The sequence below is a fragment of the Aulostomus chinensis genome, chromosome 12, assembly GCF_037954235.1.
Source record: "Aulostomus chinensis isolate RoL2024-O1b breed Wild chromosome 12, RoL_Achi_v1.0, whole genome shotgun sequence".
Taxonomy (NCBI): Eukaryota; Metazoa; Chordata; class Actinopteri; order Syngnathiformes; family Aulostomidae; genus Aulostomus; species Aulostomus chinensis.
This window is the reverse complement of record NC_141331.1, coordinates 25135088-25150704: the sequence shown is the minus strand read 5'-3', so window position 1 is coordinate 25150704 and position 15617 is coordinate 25135088. Positions and strand designations below refer to the sequence as shown.

Genomic DNA, 15617 nt, shown 5'->3' with positions numbered 1-15617 from the left:
CGTTGAGCTGTTTTCATGGTAGAGACTTGAATGGCGTATAAAAAAAATCATCTGGGCTTCAAATTTACAGCTGCGCTTTTTTATCCATTTTATTAACATTTGCCTTGAATTGCAAAATTTGAAATTTAATCCATTTATTGGAACTGAATTGCAATAAACTTCAGATGGAATTGAATATTATGAAACTGTATCTTTGCTTCAAAATGGCTTTTCTATCTGGCCAGAATAGAAACGTTTTTGGTTGATCAAATAATCTTGAAGGTATTAAATTCAGATTCTTAAATGTAAGAAGTTTTAAGACTCTTCCTCTTTCGGGAACCTTGCAGTCTTGTAATGGCTGATGATCTCATCAGCTCTGCTTGGACTGGTGCTGGTTCTGTCTCCTGCTCAGATTTCTAATGGACAGTCTTAGGTGATCGGTTACAGTTGATTCTGCAAGTGTGTGTGTGTGTGTGTGTGTGTGTGTGTGTGTGTGTGTGTGTGTGTGAGAGTAAAGAACGTGGTTTTTGCTCTCTTGGTGGTTTGTGACTACAGTGGTTCCGAGGGCTTGAGTTTTGTGCATGTGAAACAAATGAGGCAGCTGACAGGGCCGCTGAAAAACTGAATGGTATGCTACTTAATTACCAAGTGGTCAATGAAGTTGAGCGGCTGAGTGAAATCACTGCGACCAGTGTGAAAGCAGATGAGGCCAAGTGGTGTTTTTATAGCAGGCATTCCACACAACGCAACTTCCAATACTGTCAACACGATGTGTTAAGGAGAAGAGACAAGGTGCGCTAACACTCCCCACTCTTTGTGCGAAGCCAACTCAACGTCAGCTGGTGTCTGTGGGTCACAACTCCCTCGTACACAAACAGCAGTGAAGGCTATCTCCTTGTCGGGCTCTGGGGAGGACCGACAATAAGCATATAGCCTAAAAATTTGGTGGTGTTTTCCTTTAACGATCACTCTTTGAATTATTGTCTTGTTCAGCCTAGTTTTAATTTGATTTATTGAAACTTCAAACATGTTCGTACTGAATGTGTCTGAATGTTTATGAATGCATAAACATCTGAGCAATGTTAGGATCTTTTATCTACGATAAAATGTAAGGCGGTGGCACGGTGGTGCAGTGGTCAGCACTGTCCCCTGGCAACAAGAAGGTTGTGGGTGGAGCCCTGGCTGCAGCACGGGGTCTTTCTGTGTGAGTCTCCATGTTCTCCCTGTTCCTGCTGGGTTCTCTCTGGTACTCCAGCTTCCTCCACAGTCCAAAGACATCAAGAGGGGACCAGGTTAATCCAGACTCTAAATTGACCGTAGGCGTGACTGGGAGAGCCAATGGTTGTCTGTCTCTATGTGTTGGCCCTGCCATGGACTGGTGACCTGTCCAGGGGGAAGGCTGCTGGGACAGGCTCCAGTTCCATTTGACCACGTCATCTCCCTACAGCATTTATCCTACACACGCAGCTCACTGGTAGTTTCAAGTCATTCTTTTTACAGATGTGTATCGTGACAGCATGAACAGCCAAAGGTGATTTTATTAACACACCAGTTTTGTTCTGAAGACCAGTATTTTTTTCTCCCCAGGTTTGCTCATCATCAGTGATGAATAATAAACCAACAATAAATGTACAATAACCTCTGGGCTTTGTTAAATCTTTTGGAAAAGTGCTCCTTCTTCAAATTCCCAATGTTGACTAAGAACTGACTCTATGTACCCAAACTATGATTTTATTGTTGTTGAAAACTGAACGTATACGGCAGCGTCTTCTTCAGAGTGCTTTTGAGGCTGTGTTAAATACTGGTGTCGTCTGTCCTTGTAGACGCCGTCACTCTGTACTCAACAGCTGGATAATAAATGAAGAAGGTTCGTTCAATTCAACAAAACTTGAATTAAAAAAAAAAAAACTCTGGTGAGACAGAAGTTTCTTGTCTGGCAGGGAAGTAGTTAAACTGGTTCACAGCGGAGAAGAACAGGAGATCTGTGACGCCTTGGACGTCCTGAGCCAAACACGTGAGCCTCACATGTCCAGGAAGTTTATCAAAGAGTTAAAGGCCCCAGTTACAAAGAGAGATTTGCCTTCTGGCAGATCAAATCAATTGACTCAACTAGCATTCCTCCAGGGAGCAGCAGACAACCACTGCTCCTGGCAGATCTTCCAGGTGAACGATGGCTGTCTCCTTATCTGAGCTGACTAGAAGTGACACGAGTCACGTTTCTTCCACTGCAGCCTTGATTTTCGTGGTCCTGATTTTTCTTCACAGATAAAATCATGCTTGTTGTCTGGTGGTATGGTGACTTCACGATGTTGATACCCACATTCACTGTAGTCCCCCCCCAGTGAACAGTCTTGTTTTTGAAGAATGAATTTAACACTCTCCTACCAGGTTTGAGCATTTTGGAGGGGGGGTTGAACAACACCAAGGATCCGTCTCCACTCTGTTTCCTCTTAAGGCCATTAGGAGGCGCTGGTAGCGCAGCCGGCACGTCATCCGGGCTCTTGGTGCTGCTCTCTCCTGCCCCGGGATCCAGTTTACCGTGAGAGGAGAGTCTGGAGGACGTTTCAGGCACTGGAGCGCTTTTAGACACACAGAAGTCGGACTCCTGGACACAAAGATACAAACCACACGCGTTCCTCGTTATCATTCACATCAACATCCATACACAGAACAGAAGAGACCAGAGACCCACCATGGACCAAGAAATACACACGCCTTCATCAGATAGAGTGGAAGGCTTGCTAATATTCAGCAACCTCTCTCCAGTTGGGTGGTACTATCAAATTCTTACTTTTGTAGTTTTCCAAACCAAGTGTAGTACTTTCCTCAACAGCAGAGCACCGATTAAAAACCCGTGTCCATGGTTTGATAGATTTGACTTGGTTTCAACTTTGTCTTTTTTAAAGTCAACGTTAAAATCTTCACCAGAGAAGATCTAGTGAATACAAACAAGAATGTTTGAATTCAGTCAAACATGTTCAATGGACATTCATGTTCCAAAAAACACCAATCCTGACCCGTTCCTACCAGCTAGCTTGGTAATGATGCTGTTTTAAAGTATTTATTAACTTTGCGTGGTATTAACACATAATTTCCATCATATCTTTAGATGAATATTCTTCTTTGAAGAAAAAAAAATCCCTCCACAAACAAGAGCTTCAACTTAGAAGCATTCCATGACACATTGTAGGGCACTCTTGGCCCACCCATGAGCCCCCGCCCCGTGGTTTACTACTTCGTACGGGACTTCAGGCTACAAAGAGTTCACTGTATTGGGATGCAGCCTAAGAATGGTGGGGGTGGTGGTGCTGGCCTGGGTACCACTGACTATGATGTGTTAGTGAGCAGGAACCTGGGAAGAGGAGCAGGGTTTCTGTGTGAGCGGCCGCAGAGATCTCAGCAAAGCTGGGGGTTTGATGAGTCGGGTGGCCACCCCCCCGTGCAGAGGGTGCACAGGCGTGGGCATGTCCTCGTTCTCAAACACAGAGGAGAACAGCTCTCCCAGAACCTGCAAGAGGAAACAAACCGGGAACGTGAGTAACGCTCACAAGCCAGACACACGGATGGGCAGAATCTGACCATGAGACTCTGAGTTATGTCTTTTTGCATGCTGACGAAAAAGCTAGAGCGCATCGTAGCAACACAGTTGTGACTTTTGAATGTTTTTATGAACCTGAGTAAGTCTCTGTCATAAACCAAGACATCCCAGCTTCGGTCCGGATGCAGACACCCTCTCTACATATAAGACCAGACTAAAGACCTTCCTTTTTTAATCAGGCTTATCGTTAGGACTGCTTAGGCTGGCCCTTAGATCTGCTGCTATAGGCTGAGACGGCCAGGGATCTCCCATGGTGCACTGGGCTTCTCTCTCCTCCTCCTGTCCTCATACGTGTTACTAACTCCTCTTCTTCGCCCCTCATTCCAGATCCCGGTGCTGCTGGAGGAGGAGGCTCCAGACCTGAAGAGGCTCCAGCTGCCACCCGTAGCTCCACCTGCTCACGTCCCCGTCTGTCCATCAGTCTCTCCTCCTTTCTCTCTCTCTTTATCTCTGTCCCTCTCTTTCCTTCTGTATATCTGTCTTTCTCCATTATCTGTCTTTGTCTCTGTCCTGCTCTCCTGCTCTATTTCCCTCCAACCGGTCAAAGCAGATGCCTGTCCCCACTGATCCTGGATCTGTTCCACATTCCTGCCTGTTAAAAGGAAGTGTGGTACTAGACCTGCTCTACTTTCTTAAGTGTCATGAGAGAAGTGTTGTTGTGATTTGGTGCCGTACAAATGAAACTGACTTGACTTGACCAGAAACGTTTGGTTATCATGACTGAGGACGTATGCGATGAGTGGAGCTTCTCTTACCTTCTGAGCCTCCAATTTGACTTTGGTCCAGTCGGGCTTGAGCGCCACACACAGGAAATATTCCTGCAAGGCCTCATCATTCCGACCTGCTTCACTCAGCACCGAGGCCTTCAAATAGTGAGCCTGAAATGCACGCGTACATTCGAACATAAATAATGCAGTCATTTCTTCCATGAGCCAAAGACCCCTCCAGCATGTTGTTGTCAAGAGATTAAGACGCACGCTGTGGTGCCATATTAGACAGACTAGGAAACACCCCACCCTCACACCTGAAGAGAACACAACTTCACCACCAGCTCATGCTTTTCTGCAGCAGCTCACCAACAAATGGAGGCTGATTTTCAAAATTCAAAACGGTATCATTCAAAAATCTTGAGTAATTTTTCTGTGTTTATTGTAACAAAATGGTAATAAAATGGCTCATGAAACCACTCGTTGCACTACAATTCAGCACAAGTTATGTAGCATCAAATGAAACGCTCCATTTGACAATGATTTACAATAATACCGATTATTTCCTCCCAAGTTCAAATCTGGGTCTCACCTTTGGCCAGAGGGGTTTTATTCCTGGGCGGCTGGCCTATAGTCCTTCAGCCAAACAGGAAAAAAGAGAGAGAAAAGCATTTATTTTGCCGGTCTAAGTCTAAATAGGAGGCTATAGTCCGAACAGCAGCCTGAATATGGCTGTTGAATGATCATGGCGGGTAACTGCAACTCTCTTGTTTCCCTGAGGGACTTACCGTTCAGTCGGCGAGGTAATTCTGATAAATTGGCTGTTAAAGAATTAGGACCACTCAGACCAAATTTAAATATAAAACAGGAGTCAACAAAAGTGGGGAAAACATGCTGTCGCAGATTTTCCCGGAGCTGGTATGAGCGGAAAACTTGGCTAGCAGTTTGTGAAGTGGCTAACGCCCCGTTCTGCTTCCCCTGTGTGCTAATCCACCCGCATGCTAACACTGACACCGCCCTCACAAAGACAGGTGTCACCGATATGCACCATCTCTCGGAAAAGGTGAAGAAACCTGAAGCACTGACAATGCACATGGACAGCTGCCTGTAACTGGCGGCCTTTGGAAGAGTGAGCATTGCCACACAGCTGGATGAGAGCTACAGGAAGGCTGTGCGCCGTCACAACGACGGGGTGAGAAGAACCGGCACGTCCTCAGCCGCCTTATCGACTGTGTGAAATTCTGTGGCGTTTGAGTTGGCTCTGCGAGGCAGGGACGAAAGTGAAGAGTCCAGCAACCCAGAGATTTTTCGTGGACTGGTCAGTTTAGTGGCGTCGCTGGACGAGGTGTTTGAGGAGCACTTAAGAACGGCCGCAGTGTTTGAAGGCACATCCATGGCATCTGTCATTCAAGAGCGTATTGAGGGGGAGGTGAAATGAGCAAGATTCATGGCGATTCAAGCAGGTGAAAGCACAGACGTCTCTACCCAGACTCAGTTGGTGCTTGTGCTGAGATACAAGATGGAAAACACGCTGTGCAAGAGCCGTTCCTTGAATTTGTGCCCATCTTGTCAACAACATCCAGCTCCATTGCCGATGCAGTTTTGGAGAGACTGAACAGCGTTTTCACTGACGATGACAAGTGTCAACTGATGGGCAATCTTACGCCGGTGCCAGTGTGATGAGAGGAGAGAGGGCTGGTGTGCAGCAAAAACTACGACAAGAGTACAAAAATGCCCATTATTTGCGTTGTTCTGCACACCAGCTGAATTTAACCATGCAGCAGGCCACTTCACACATCCCAGCACTGAGAGGTTTTTTCTCTGACCTTGGTGGGATTTCCAGTTTTTTTACCCGCTCACCCAAACGCACCGCCCTTCTCGACCAGATTGTTGCACGAAGGCTGCCTAGAGCATCGTCCACAAGGTGGAACTTCAACAACAGGCTCGTTAGCGCTGTCCATGAGAACCTGGGCGACCTCATTAAGGGTTTGGAGAGCATCATGTCAGACGGCACCACTGTGAGGGAGGCGTCTGGCTTCCTGAGAATGCTGCAGGATGAAGGTTTTGTTTTTTCCCTGCAGCTGTGTCATCACATCATGCCTCATGTTGACATGATGTACCAACAGCTGCAGAAGGGGGACACTGACATGGTGTTCGTCAAACGTGCCCTGCAGAACATCCCCAGCAGTGTTCAGGCCATCAGGTAAGATAATACAAGAGAGTAATGACAATAATAATTCTGCACATGTTCATTCCTACATCCTACATCCTTTTATCTGTCTCCCTTCAGGGACCAAAGGTCCTCTCAGCAGCAGCAGCAACAAGAAGCCCCAGGTACCACAAGATCAAGGAGGGCCTTGGGAGAACAAGAGAAGCGGAGGCTGTCAAAAGAGGTGTCTGCTTGAGTAACAAAATGCATACTTTGGAACTGAGACAGTCGATGCTGTCGATCATGGCCACGTTCATGCCGTCATAAGGAGTTTTTTTGTTTTGTTTTACAATTGTGTGTCACTGACTATACATTTTTGTAATTTTAACAGATCTGTGACACAATCCTGGACCAAGCCAAAGACAGGTTCTCCTTCACCAGCCTCCTTGTGAGTGCCGTGCTCCTAGAGGCAGAGCTGTTTGACCGGCATGTGAAAACATTCCCTGAGGAGGCTTTACTACCACTGTGAGGACATACCCCAAGCTACAGAAGGAGAGGCTCAGGACTGAGCTTTCTCTCATCTACGAAAGTCCAGACTTCAGGGGCTGCTGCGGTGCACTGGCTCTGTACCAGGTTCTACAGAACTACAACCTCCAGGACACCTTCTCTGAGACTGTGGCGCTGTTGGCCATCCTCATAACCGCTCCCATGACAACAGCTGAAGCTGAGAGGTGTTTCTCCACCTTAAAGAGGAGCAAGACATTCCTGAGAAATTCAATGGGACAGGAACGTCGGAATGCATTGGGCTGGCTTTCCACGGAGAGAGAGCGGGTCAGGAACATGCCTGATTACAACGAGAGGGTGATTGATCGCTCTGCTTGCTTGAAAGAGAGGTGAGCTCAATTTGTGTGATGAGTGAGTGTGTTCTTCAACTCTGAGCTGTCGGAGGTTGTTCTCTCCGAATGTTGAATTGTAAATAGTTGTACTGATTGCATATTGCCAGCCAGATATACCAGTAAATGGAATATGTTCTGGGAAATTTTTATTAATTACAGTTTTCATGATGAGTGTAATTGGATTTGATGACCTCAAATTGTGATTCATGTATTCATGTATTTGATATTTGATGATCTCGATGGCATCCACAAGGGCTATAAATTGTAAATAAAAATAAAAATACTGTACAGTATACATATTTATCTACAGTATGATACATTATATTATTAACATAGATTATATTATAACATATCATTATACATTATTACTTAATTACAGTATACATGTATATTTTATGTCTGGTGCTGCCATGTAGTGGTCAAATTAAACAATGAAATGTGACACTGTAAAGCTGGCTATCTGACTTTTATTTATTGTTATTTTGCCCCCCCCTGAGAATTTGTCAGGAGCCGCCACTGTTTTTATTCTATTCCTATTGGCGTCCTGGACTGCCTGGGTGAAATTCCTCATCTCCATGTGCAACTTGGCCCGCTGGCACAGCAATCTGCCTGAAGAGGGCACTGCACACCACAGGAGAAACACATACACACATCAGGTCAGAGTCGGGATGGACTAGTTTTTCTGGGTCCGGCAGAAGCAGGACAACAATGTAACGTGAGAGGACACCCACGTAACTTGTGCAGTGATAATTCCTGGCCATCAGTTGGGTCAAGAGACTTTTATTACACAACGTCCAGCGAGTGGCTCGTCGTCCTTACGTTTAGTCTCAAGAAGAGGAGAAGAGTTGCTACAACAACAACAACACAATTTAGAGTGGGAAATACAACAACTTCCTGACCTCAGGTGTTGAACAAGAATTAATCTGTCACTATAAAAAGGCACAGGGACCAGGAAAATGGTTACAGAACTCATGGCAGCAACAGGATGACAAATAAAAGCCCCAAATGTTTCGATTGATGTGGATTAAAAACCAAATCCAACACCTCTCCAATTCTGAAACAGTCTCACACAGCTTTACATAACACACCACTGGATTCCTGACAAAAATTCCTCCCAAAATATGGTATTACATTGCAGTTTGAAGCTGCATATGCAGTTATTTGGTTTACTTTTTTTTTTTAACTGTATTTTTATGAAACATAAAACAACACAACACAGAACATTCCTTGACAGCATCACAGAGTTCGTATGACGGTTCGACAAAACAAGACAAAACATGAGGGTCCAGAAGTTGAATCATAATGATGAATGAAAAGTAAATGAATCAATAAAGGGACAATTAAGATATGACAGCCCTGTGTAGGGTTCCCCTCAGTTAGAGAGGTATCTTGTTGTGGGGAGCCACCTCCTCAAGAAGACATCAGACCTTAACTGTAACTGAGCAGTTAAAGCCCCCATTCCATGCACCTCCCCCAACTTCTGTTGCCATTGTGCCACTGTAGGTGGCTGTAAATTCTTCCATTTTATTGTCGCCATTTTCCTAGCGGTCATCAAGAGTATATGTAACAGATGCTTTTGGTCTCTGGTGAACATGTCTTTAGGAGTTAAGTCGAGAAGAAACTGACTTGGGGTGAATAATAAGTCGATCCCCAGAACTTTATCTGTCTCGTTTTTTACCCACTTCCAAAAAGGAAGCATCACTGGGCAGTCCCAAAATAAGTGCCAATGGTCGCCAACCATTCCGCATTTTCTCCAACAGTATGTTGCATTTTGGTTATCTACAAATTTGGAAATCATAGAGGGTGTCTTAAAAAAACCTCGTCTTCATCTTCCAATCAAACTCCTTCCACATGTGACTATGTACACCCTTATGACATCCAATGCACATGGTTTCCCACTCTCCATCCTCAGTTCTAATATTTAACTCCAGCTCCCATGCATTTTTGATATAAAAAGTATTGTCTGGTGTATCCAGTCACAGATATCTGTGTATATGGGAAACATGCTTTTTGTTGGGTAGCTGATGTTTCATTATATTAATAAAGTAAGTTTCTATGTTTGTTGGAGCATTTTTAATTGTATGGCTTGTGATGTAACGCCTTCTCTGAAAATATTGGAACATATCACTTTGAGGTAGAAGGAATTTGTCTTGGAGATATGAGAATGGCTGTAAAACATTGTGACGAAACAACTGGTCAATAACTCTTCGTTCTCTGCCTGCCCATCTCTTAAAGTGATATCTGTTATTGAGGGGGGGAAGTCCGGATTGCCATCAATCTGCACAGCCCGTGAAAGGGCAGCTGTCCCCCTAATTCTCTTTTGGACCATTGACCATACTTTTAAGGTGTGTTTCACCCATACATTTTTGATTTCCAGTTTCATCTGGGACCGCTTTCTCAAAAACGCGAGAGCGGATAGAGGTGTACCTGGCAATGAATTCTGCTCTATGTTTACCCATTCCGACTCCATATCATTGTTAATCCAGGCTACCACTGCTGTTAGTTGTGCTGCCCAAAAATAACATTTTATATGAGGGAGGCTGAGTCCACCCTGATACTTCCCAAGGGTGAGCATTTCCAGTCTCACCCTTGGATTATTTGATTTTCTCACACTGAAAATGTCATATTGTCCTCTGCTCACCACTCTGACACGGAGGACAGAGATTTGTTGACTGTTGTCATGGAAACCAAAAGGGGAGCATCTCAGCCCTCAGGGTACATACTCCCAAACAAACGCTTCTAGCTCTAAAATTACAACACCCACACATTCAAAAAAGACACCATTGTATTCCTGACAAAAAACTCTATGAAAAGGTGGTCTTACATTCAACTTTTGACCAACATATGCTGAGTTATGACTGTTTTTCACACTGAAACTGCCAAAATCCTCCTCTGCTCTCCATTCTGAAACAGATGGCAGAGAGAGAGCAGAGAAGGGAGGGGCTCTTAAAGGGCCAGCTACCACCTCTGCTCTCACACTGCGCATCACACTCAGGCTTCTATCTCCTAAACTACAAGGCCTAGGGATTTGCCAATTACACCGTTGGATTGGGGCAGGCGTTTGGCACCCGCCCTCGGGCGCAAGGGGCTCAGGCCCTAACAACGCTGCTTGCAGCTTCAATTTGGACTTCTTGTTCACAGTCTGTCATCAAGCATTTCCAGCCTTAATAATGCTCCCCTCTTCAAACAGAAACTGGACTTAATAGAAAACATGAAAGTTAACCCTGAAACCATGCTGAAGCTGCAGAATGTGTTCCAAGAATATGAGCGCTCCATGCAAAAGGCCAAAAGTCATAACAATTCCCTTAAACACAAGGTGAACCAGCTGAAAGAGGAGAGGGCTGAACTGAAGAGCACTCGAAAGGAAGTTAACAAGCAGCAACAAAGAAAGCAGCAGGAGATGGAATCTGATGTTCAAAACCTCCAACTTGAGCTGAAAGTGGAGCAAGAAAAAGTGCTTGATTCAACCATGAGGTACAAGGCCACCATGGATAAGCTGATGAGGACAGAAAAGCAGCAAGAGTTGGAGGTTCAGGAGAGGCACAAGATGGAGTTCACCCTCAGATCCCTGCAGCTGGAGTTTAGACAACTGGCCAACAAAACGCAACAGCTCGAGTTCAGCCACAGTCAGACCCAGAAGCTGCTTGCTCAGGAGCGCGTCTTGCGGGAGGAAGTAGTCGCCGACCTTCAAAGGGAGCAGAACCAAGTGCAGGCGTTGCAGAGTGAGGCCAGTGAGAGGGAGGAGAAGCTGCTCCAGCAGAATTCCTCCTTACAGAAGCAGATTAGCAACCTTAAAACAGACCTTGAAGATTTACAGGTCAAAAGCAGTGCCAAGGAAAGAGGCCTCATGGATCAGAATGAGATCCTCAAGGGTGAACTGGAAGATGCTCACAGAGATCTCAGGATGAATTCTGATATCCTGAAACAAACTGTCTCAGACTGTCATGAAAAAATGACAGCCTTAAAGTCTGAGCTGAATGCTAAATTGGCAAAGGAACTGCAGGCTCATGAGAAACTAGAAGCAGAGCTGGATTCTGTTCGCACTGGCCTGGCTGGTGCCACACAGGAAACTGAGCGTTGGGTGGCTGTTCACACAGAAGTAGAGAAAGCTCTGTTCCAGGAGAAGAAGAAACACCAAAGTCTTCAAGATAGATTCACTGAGGAAGCATCCAGTCAGATGGTGGCTGCCAAGAGAATGTCCCAGAAGCTGGCAAAGGCAGAGGCACGAGCTAACAGCATGGAGAATGAGGTTGACCAGATGAAAATGCAGCTGACAGACAAGGACGAGCTGCTAAATGTCCTTCAGCGGGACAAGGACCAGCTTGCTGCACATGTTAAAGAGCTGGAAACCTGTCTGCAAGCTAGAGAGGAACTGGTCAGCCATCAAAAGGCCACAGAGAAGCAGTTTGCCCAAAGCCAGATTGCTGGTGTCAAGTTAATACAGCGTGTAGAAGAGCTTGAGAGAGAAAAGGAAGAACTGAACACTAAGATGGAAAAACTAACCAAGAAAACTAAGAAAATACTGAGGCTGAAGAAGAATTCAGACCTCCTTCTGGATGAGGAGCAAAAGAGAACTGAAGAACTGTTAAAAGAAATAAACAGGCTTCAAACTATCGAGAAGCTATCGAAAAAGAAACTGCACATCCAGGACAAAGGTGCAGTGAACCTGGGCAGGCACAGCCAGGACGAAGATCACACAATGCTGGCGAGGGACAACAGGAAACTGAGGGACCAACTGCCCTCGTCCAGAGGCAGAATGATTATGAAACAGAGATGAATAGGAAGCAAATGGAGGAGATGATTGAATGGAAGAAGCAGGTGTAGAGAAAGCTCTGCTCCAAGGCTCAGGGGGTGGCCCAGGGGGCAAGCAGAGGGGCAAAGAGAATCTGGGGGGGCAGCCAAGGGGTTGGGCTGAAAAGCACTGAGCGTCTGGGGAAAGGCCCACATTTTGGACAGGGAAGAACGGGGAGTGTGAGGTTCAGACCGAAGGCCAGAAAGGGAAGAATGGAGAGTATGGAGGTCAGACCGAAGGCTGGACAGGGAAGAACGAAAAGTCCGGAGGTCAGACCGAAGGCCAAACAGGGAGGAACAGAGGAGGATGGCAGGGAGGACTCGCTGAAGAGCATGGAGTGTTTGGGGAACGGCCCGGAGGCTGGGCAGTGAAGAATGGAGAGTCTGGGGAACGGCCTGGAGGCTGGGCAGTGAAGAATGGAGAGTCTGGAGGTCAGACCGAAGGCCAAACAGGGAAGAACAGAGGAGGATGGCAGGGAGGACTCGCTGAAGAGCATGGAGTGTTTGGGGAACGGCCCGGAGGCTGGGCAGTGAAGAATGGAGAGTCTGGGGAACGGCCTGGAGGCTGGGCAGAAGAGGACTGAGAGTCTGGGGGTCAGTGCCATTTATGGGACAAGGGTCTTGGGACAGGGGTAGGCTGGACTACCAGCTGGACGCCCGGATCAAGAGCCAGGCACGTGGCCGGCTGGGCACAGAAATCACGAGCCGGCCCCGCCAAGCCCTTGACGACAGAGAAGCAGTGGCACTCGCCAAGACCCTCGCAGTGGATCAGGAGTGGCTTTCGCCAGGACATGAGAGACAACAACCAGGACCCTCGGTGCCGGAACACGAGTGGCATCTGCGGGGACCCCAGAACAAGACTGGCATCTGTTGGTTGTGGGCAGGGAGCTTCTGGCTGTCCTGGACTGGCCTCGAGCTGTCCTGTCAGCTCGCTGAACTGAGCGAGCTCCCCCGGGGCACGAGGGGTAGAGACCACAGCAGGGGACTCCTATATATCAGTTTTCAGTGCCAGATGAATTAAGGACAGTATGAAATGATGGGGGGAAATAGGCCCAAGTCCTGGACGTGTAAAAAGTAAAACCAAACCAAATGCAAAACAGAACTGAAAACTAAACACAATAAAATTACAAACAAAACCAAGTGAAAATTAAAGCTGTAACAGCGTTGTTACGGGCCTTCACGTCCTCCTGCCCAGCGGGGCTGAGTAGCTTAAGTCGTCCTGAATGCAGTGATGGACGTATGAAAGTGGTGAGACTTGTAGTTTAGGACATGGACGCCACAGTGTGTTGCCAAGTGTGCGCGCAGAGCTGAGAGCTGAGCCCCTCCCCCGCTGCTCTGTGCCTCCTGTGCCTGAGTGGAGAGAGAAATGCTAATAAATCACCATATTTTGGTCAAAAGTTGAATATAATATCACAGTTTTGATGGAAATTTCGTCAGGAATCCAGTGACATTGTCTGGGAAGTGGTGCGATGTATAGTTTTGACATAAGAACCATGTGTTTGAGAGTATGTAGTTTTAGAGAGAACGCCTCCCCATCGACTTACACTGTAGGTGAAATGTGTCACCCTGACTTTGAGGGCTTAAAAAAATCCAAACTGTTGGAGTTATTGGTGACTTTATGACTGTTTATGATAAGTGTTGGTCAGCAGAGTGTCTTGAGTGTTGTATTAAATTTTGTAAGCGATACCATTAGCGACCCAGGAGGAGATAGTTTTTGTTGTGGGAGCAAAACAGGGGCAGAGTTCATGGCTCAGTCTTTCCCCAGCCCTCCCTGGCCTGCTGACCACCTGTGCCCTGTGAGTTAGATGAGGATTTTAGAGTGCTGTTGGAGTGCAATATCCTCAGAAATCCCATGTGTTTGGTGAAGTCTGACATAAGAACACACATTTTCGTTGGAAAATTTGTCCGGAATCCAGTGATACAGGTTGGGAAGTGGTGAGACTTTTAGTTTAGGAGGTGGAAGCCTCAGTCTGACACAAAGTGTCAGTGCGGAGCTGAGAGGAAGCGATACCTTGGACAGAATTACGTAGACACCTCGTAGACTGAGGCTGCCTCTTGGAGCTGAGGTACCAGCGCGCTGCCATCTTGGTTGGGTCTCCCACGCGCCCTCAGAGCATGGATTTCTACTGAGGAAGGGGTGTAGCAGTGTTGCCAACTCCTCAGTCAGGAAAGTCGCTATTGGCTGTCCTAAAAGTCGCTAGAAGTCGCCAAATGACGTCATCGCCTAATTTGCATAATGTACACGTGATCGCAATGGATGCTGTAGGAGAGACTTCGCAGTAGAGACAAAAAGTATTTTAAAAAAACTAAATATATTATATGTTCACATAATATAAATAATATAATACACATATATAATACTGTATAATGCAGTGATTTGGTGACAACGAATGAAATGAATGAACCTTTATTAAACATCCCGCTGTCCGATCCCACTGTAAGAAAGGGTGGGATCTCCACGCCGGCTTTGCGCATGCGCCACTCATTTGCTGCCTGGACGCAGAGGGGTGAGGGTCTCTGCTCCTCTCCTGACTGCAGCTGCCTGCGACTGCCCACTGCCGCGCCGCGAGAGGCGGTGATCGCCTGTGTGTGACGACTTTCGGGCGGAGCAGGAAGAGCCCACTGCTCGCTGAGAACATGAATTGCGGAACAAAGATACGTGTTTTTACGTAAGTCTCCAAATGTCAAAAAGTCTCCAATAACACGAGGAAAAGTCACTAGATTTGTCGCCAGTCGCTTTTGACGAAAAAAGTCGCCATGGAGAGTTAGAAAGTCGCCAGATTTAGCGAGCAAGTCGCCAAGGTGGCAACACTGGTGTGTACACCCGACTACATTTGCCATAAGTCCCTGAATTTTTACCGGGTTTTCACCTGGTTTTGTTGGTTAAAAACCACAGAGATGTAGTTATGATACAGGACGCCGTCACTCATGAACGGACCTGCTTTCATGCTGAGATACTGAATGGAATGCAATTTTGTTACTGCTATGGTTCATTGCTTTTCTCTGTCAAGCGACCCCGTGTCTGTGAAAGTCGTTATAGAAACCAAATGAATGATTATTATTATTATTGCTTTTGTTATTGAACAAAGACATGCCGTAGGGCATTTTGATGAATTTATAAATGAATGAATTTTATTTTTTAAGAAAGAAACAAGCTTGATTGTTCGTTGGGATTTATTTCCCTCTCTTGCACACACAATCATCTAAATTTCATCCCAGCGACTCACACTACCCTGTTGAGCTTGGAACTGGGGCAAGGGAACACTTGTCACCTCTCAAAGTCGTCCTCCTTGAAGTGCTTACCACAGAGCTTGGACGACTCTGTAGCAACAACATCCTCTTCAGACAGCGACCTCCCGTTGCCTCCTCAAATTTTTGTCACTGGGAAACCTTCAAAACGTGAAGAAATAAATAGATGAGAGATAACGGGCGAGAGTAGCAGTTCATGTTGTTGATAGCCAAGTAACTTTAGTTCTGATGACATAATATCATAAATA

General features: G+C 46.2%; 1 protein-coding gene across 1 annotated transcript; it reads right to left on the bottom strand.

The window, feature by feature from the left end:
- Positions 1 to 1291: 1291 nt before the first annotated feature.
- On the bottom strand, positions 1292 to 5421 carry LOC147252551 (uncharacterized). The gene is made up of 5 exons (XM_086219437.1): positions 5371 to 5421; positions 4877 to 4912; positions 4333 to 4455; positions 3332 to 3487; positions 1292 to 2584 (listed from the first exon to the last, which is right to left on the bottom strand). The coding sequence occupies exons 1-5, from the start codon at positions 5419 to 5421 to the stop codon at positions 2162 to 2164; spliced, it is 789 nt and encodes a 262-aa protein (XP_086075563.1). The 3' UTR covers positions 1292 to 2161.
- Between the last annotated feature and the right edge of the window lie 10196 nt (positions 5422 to 15617).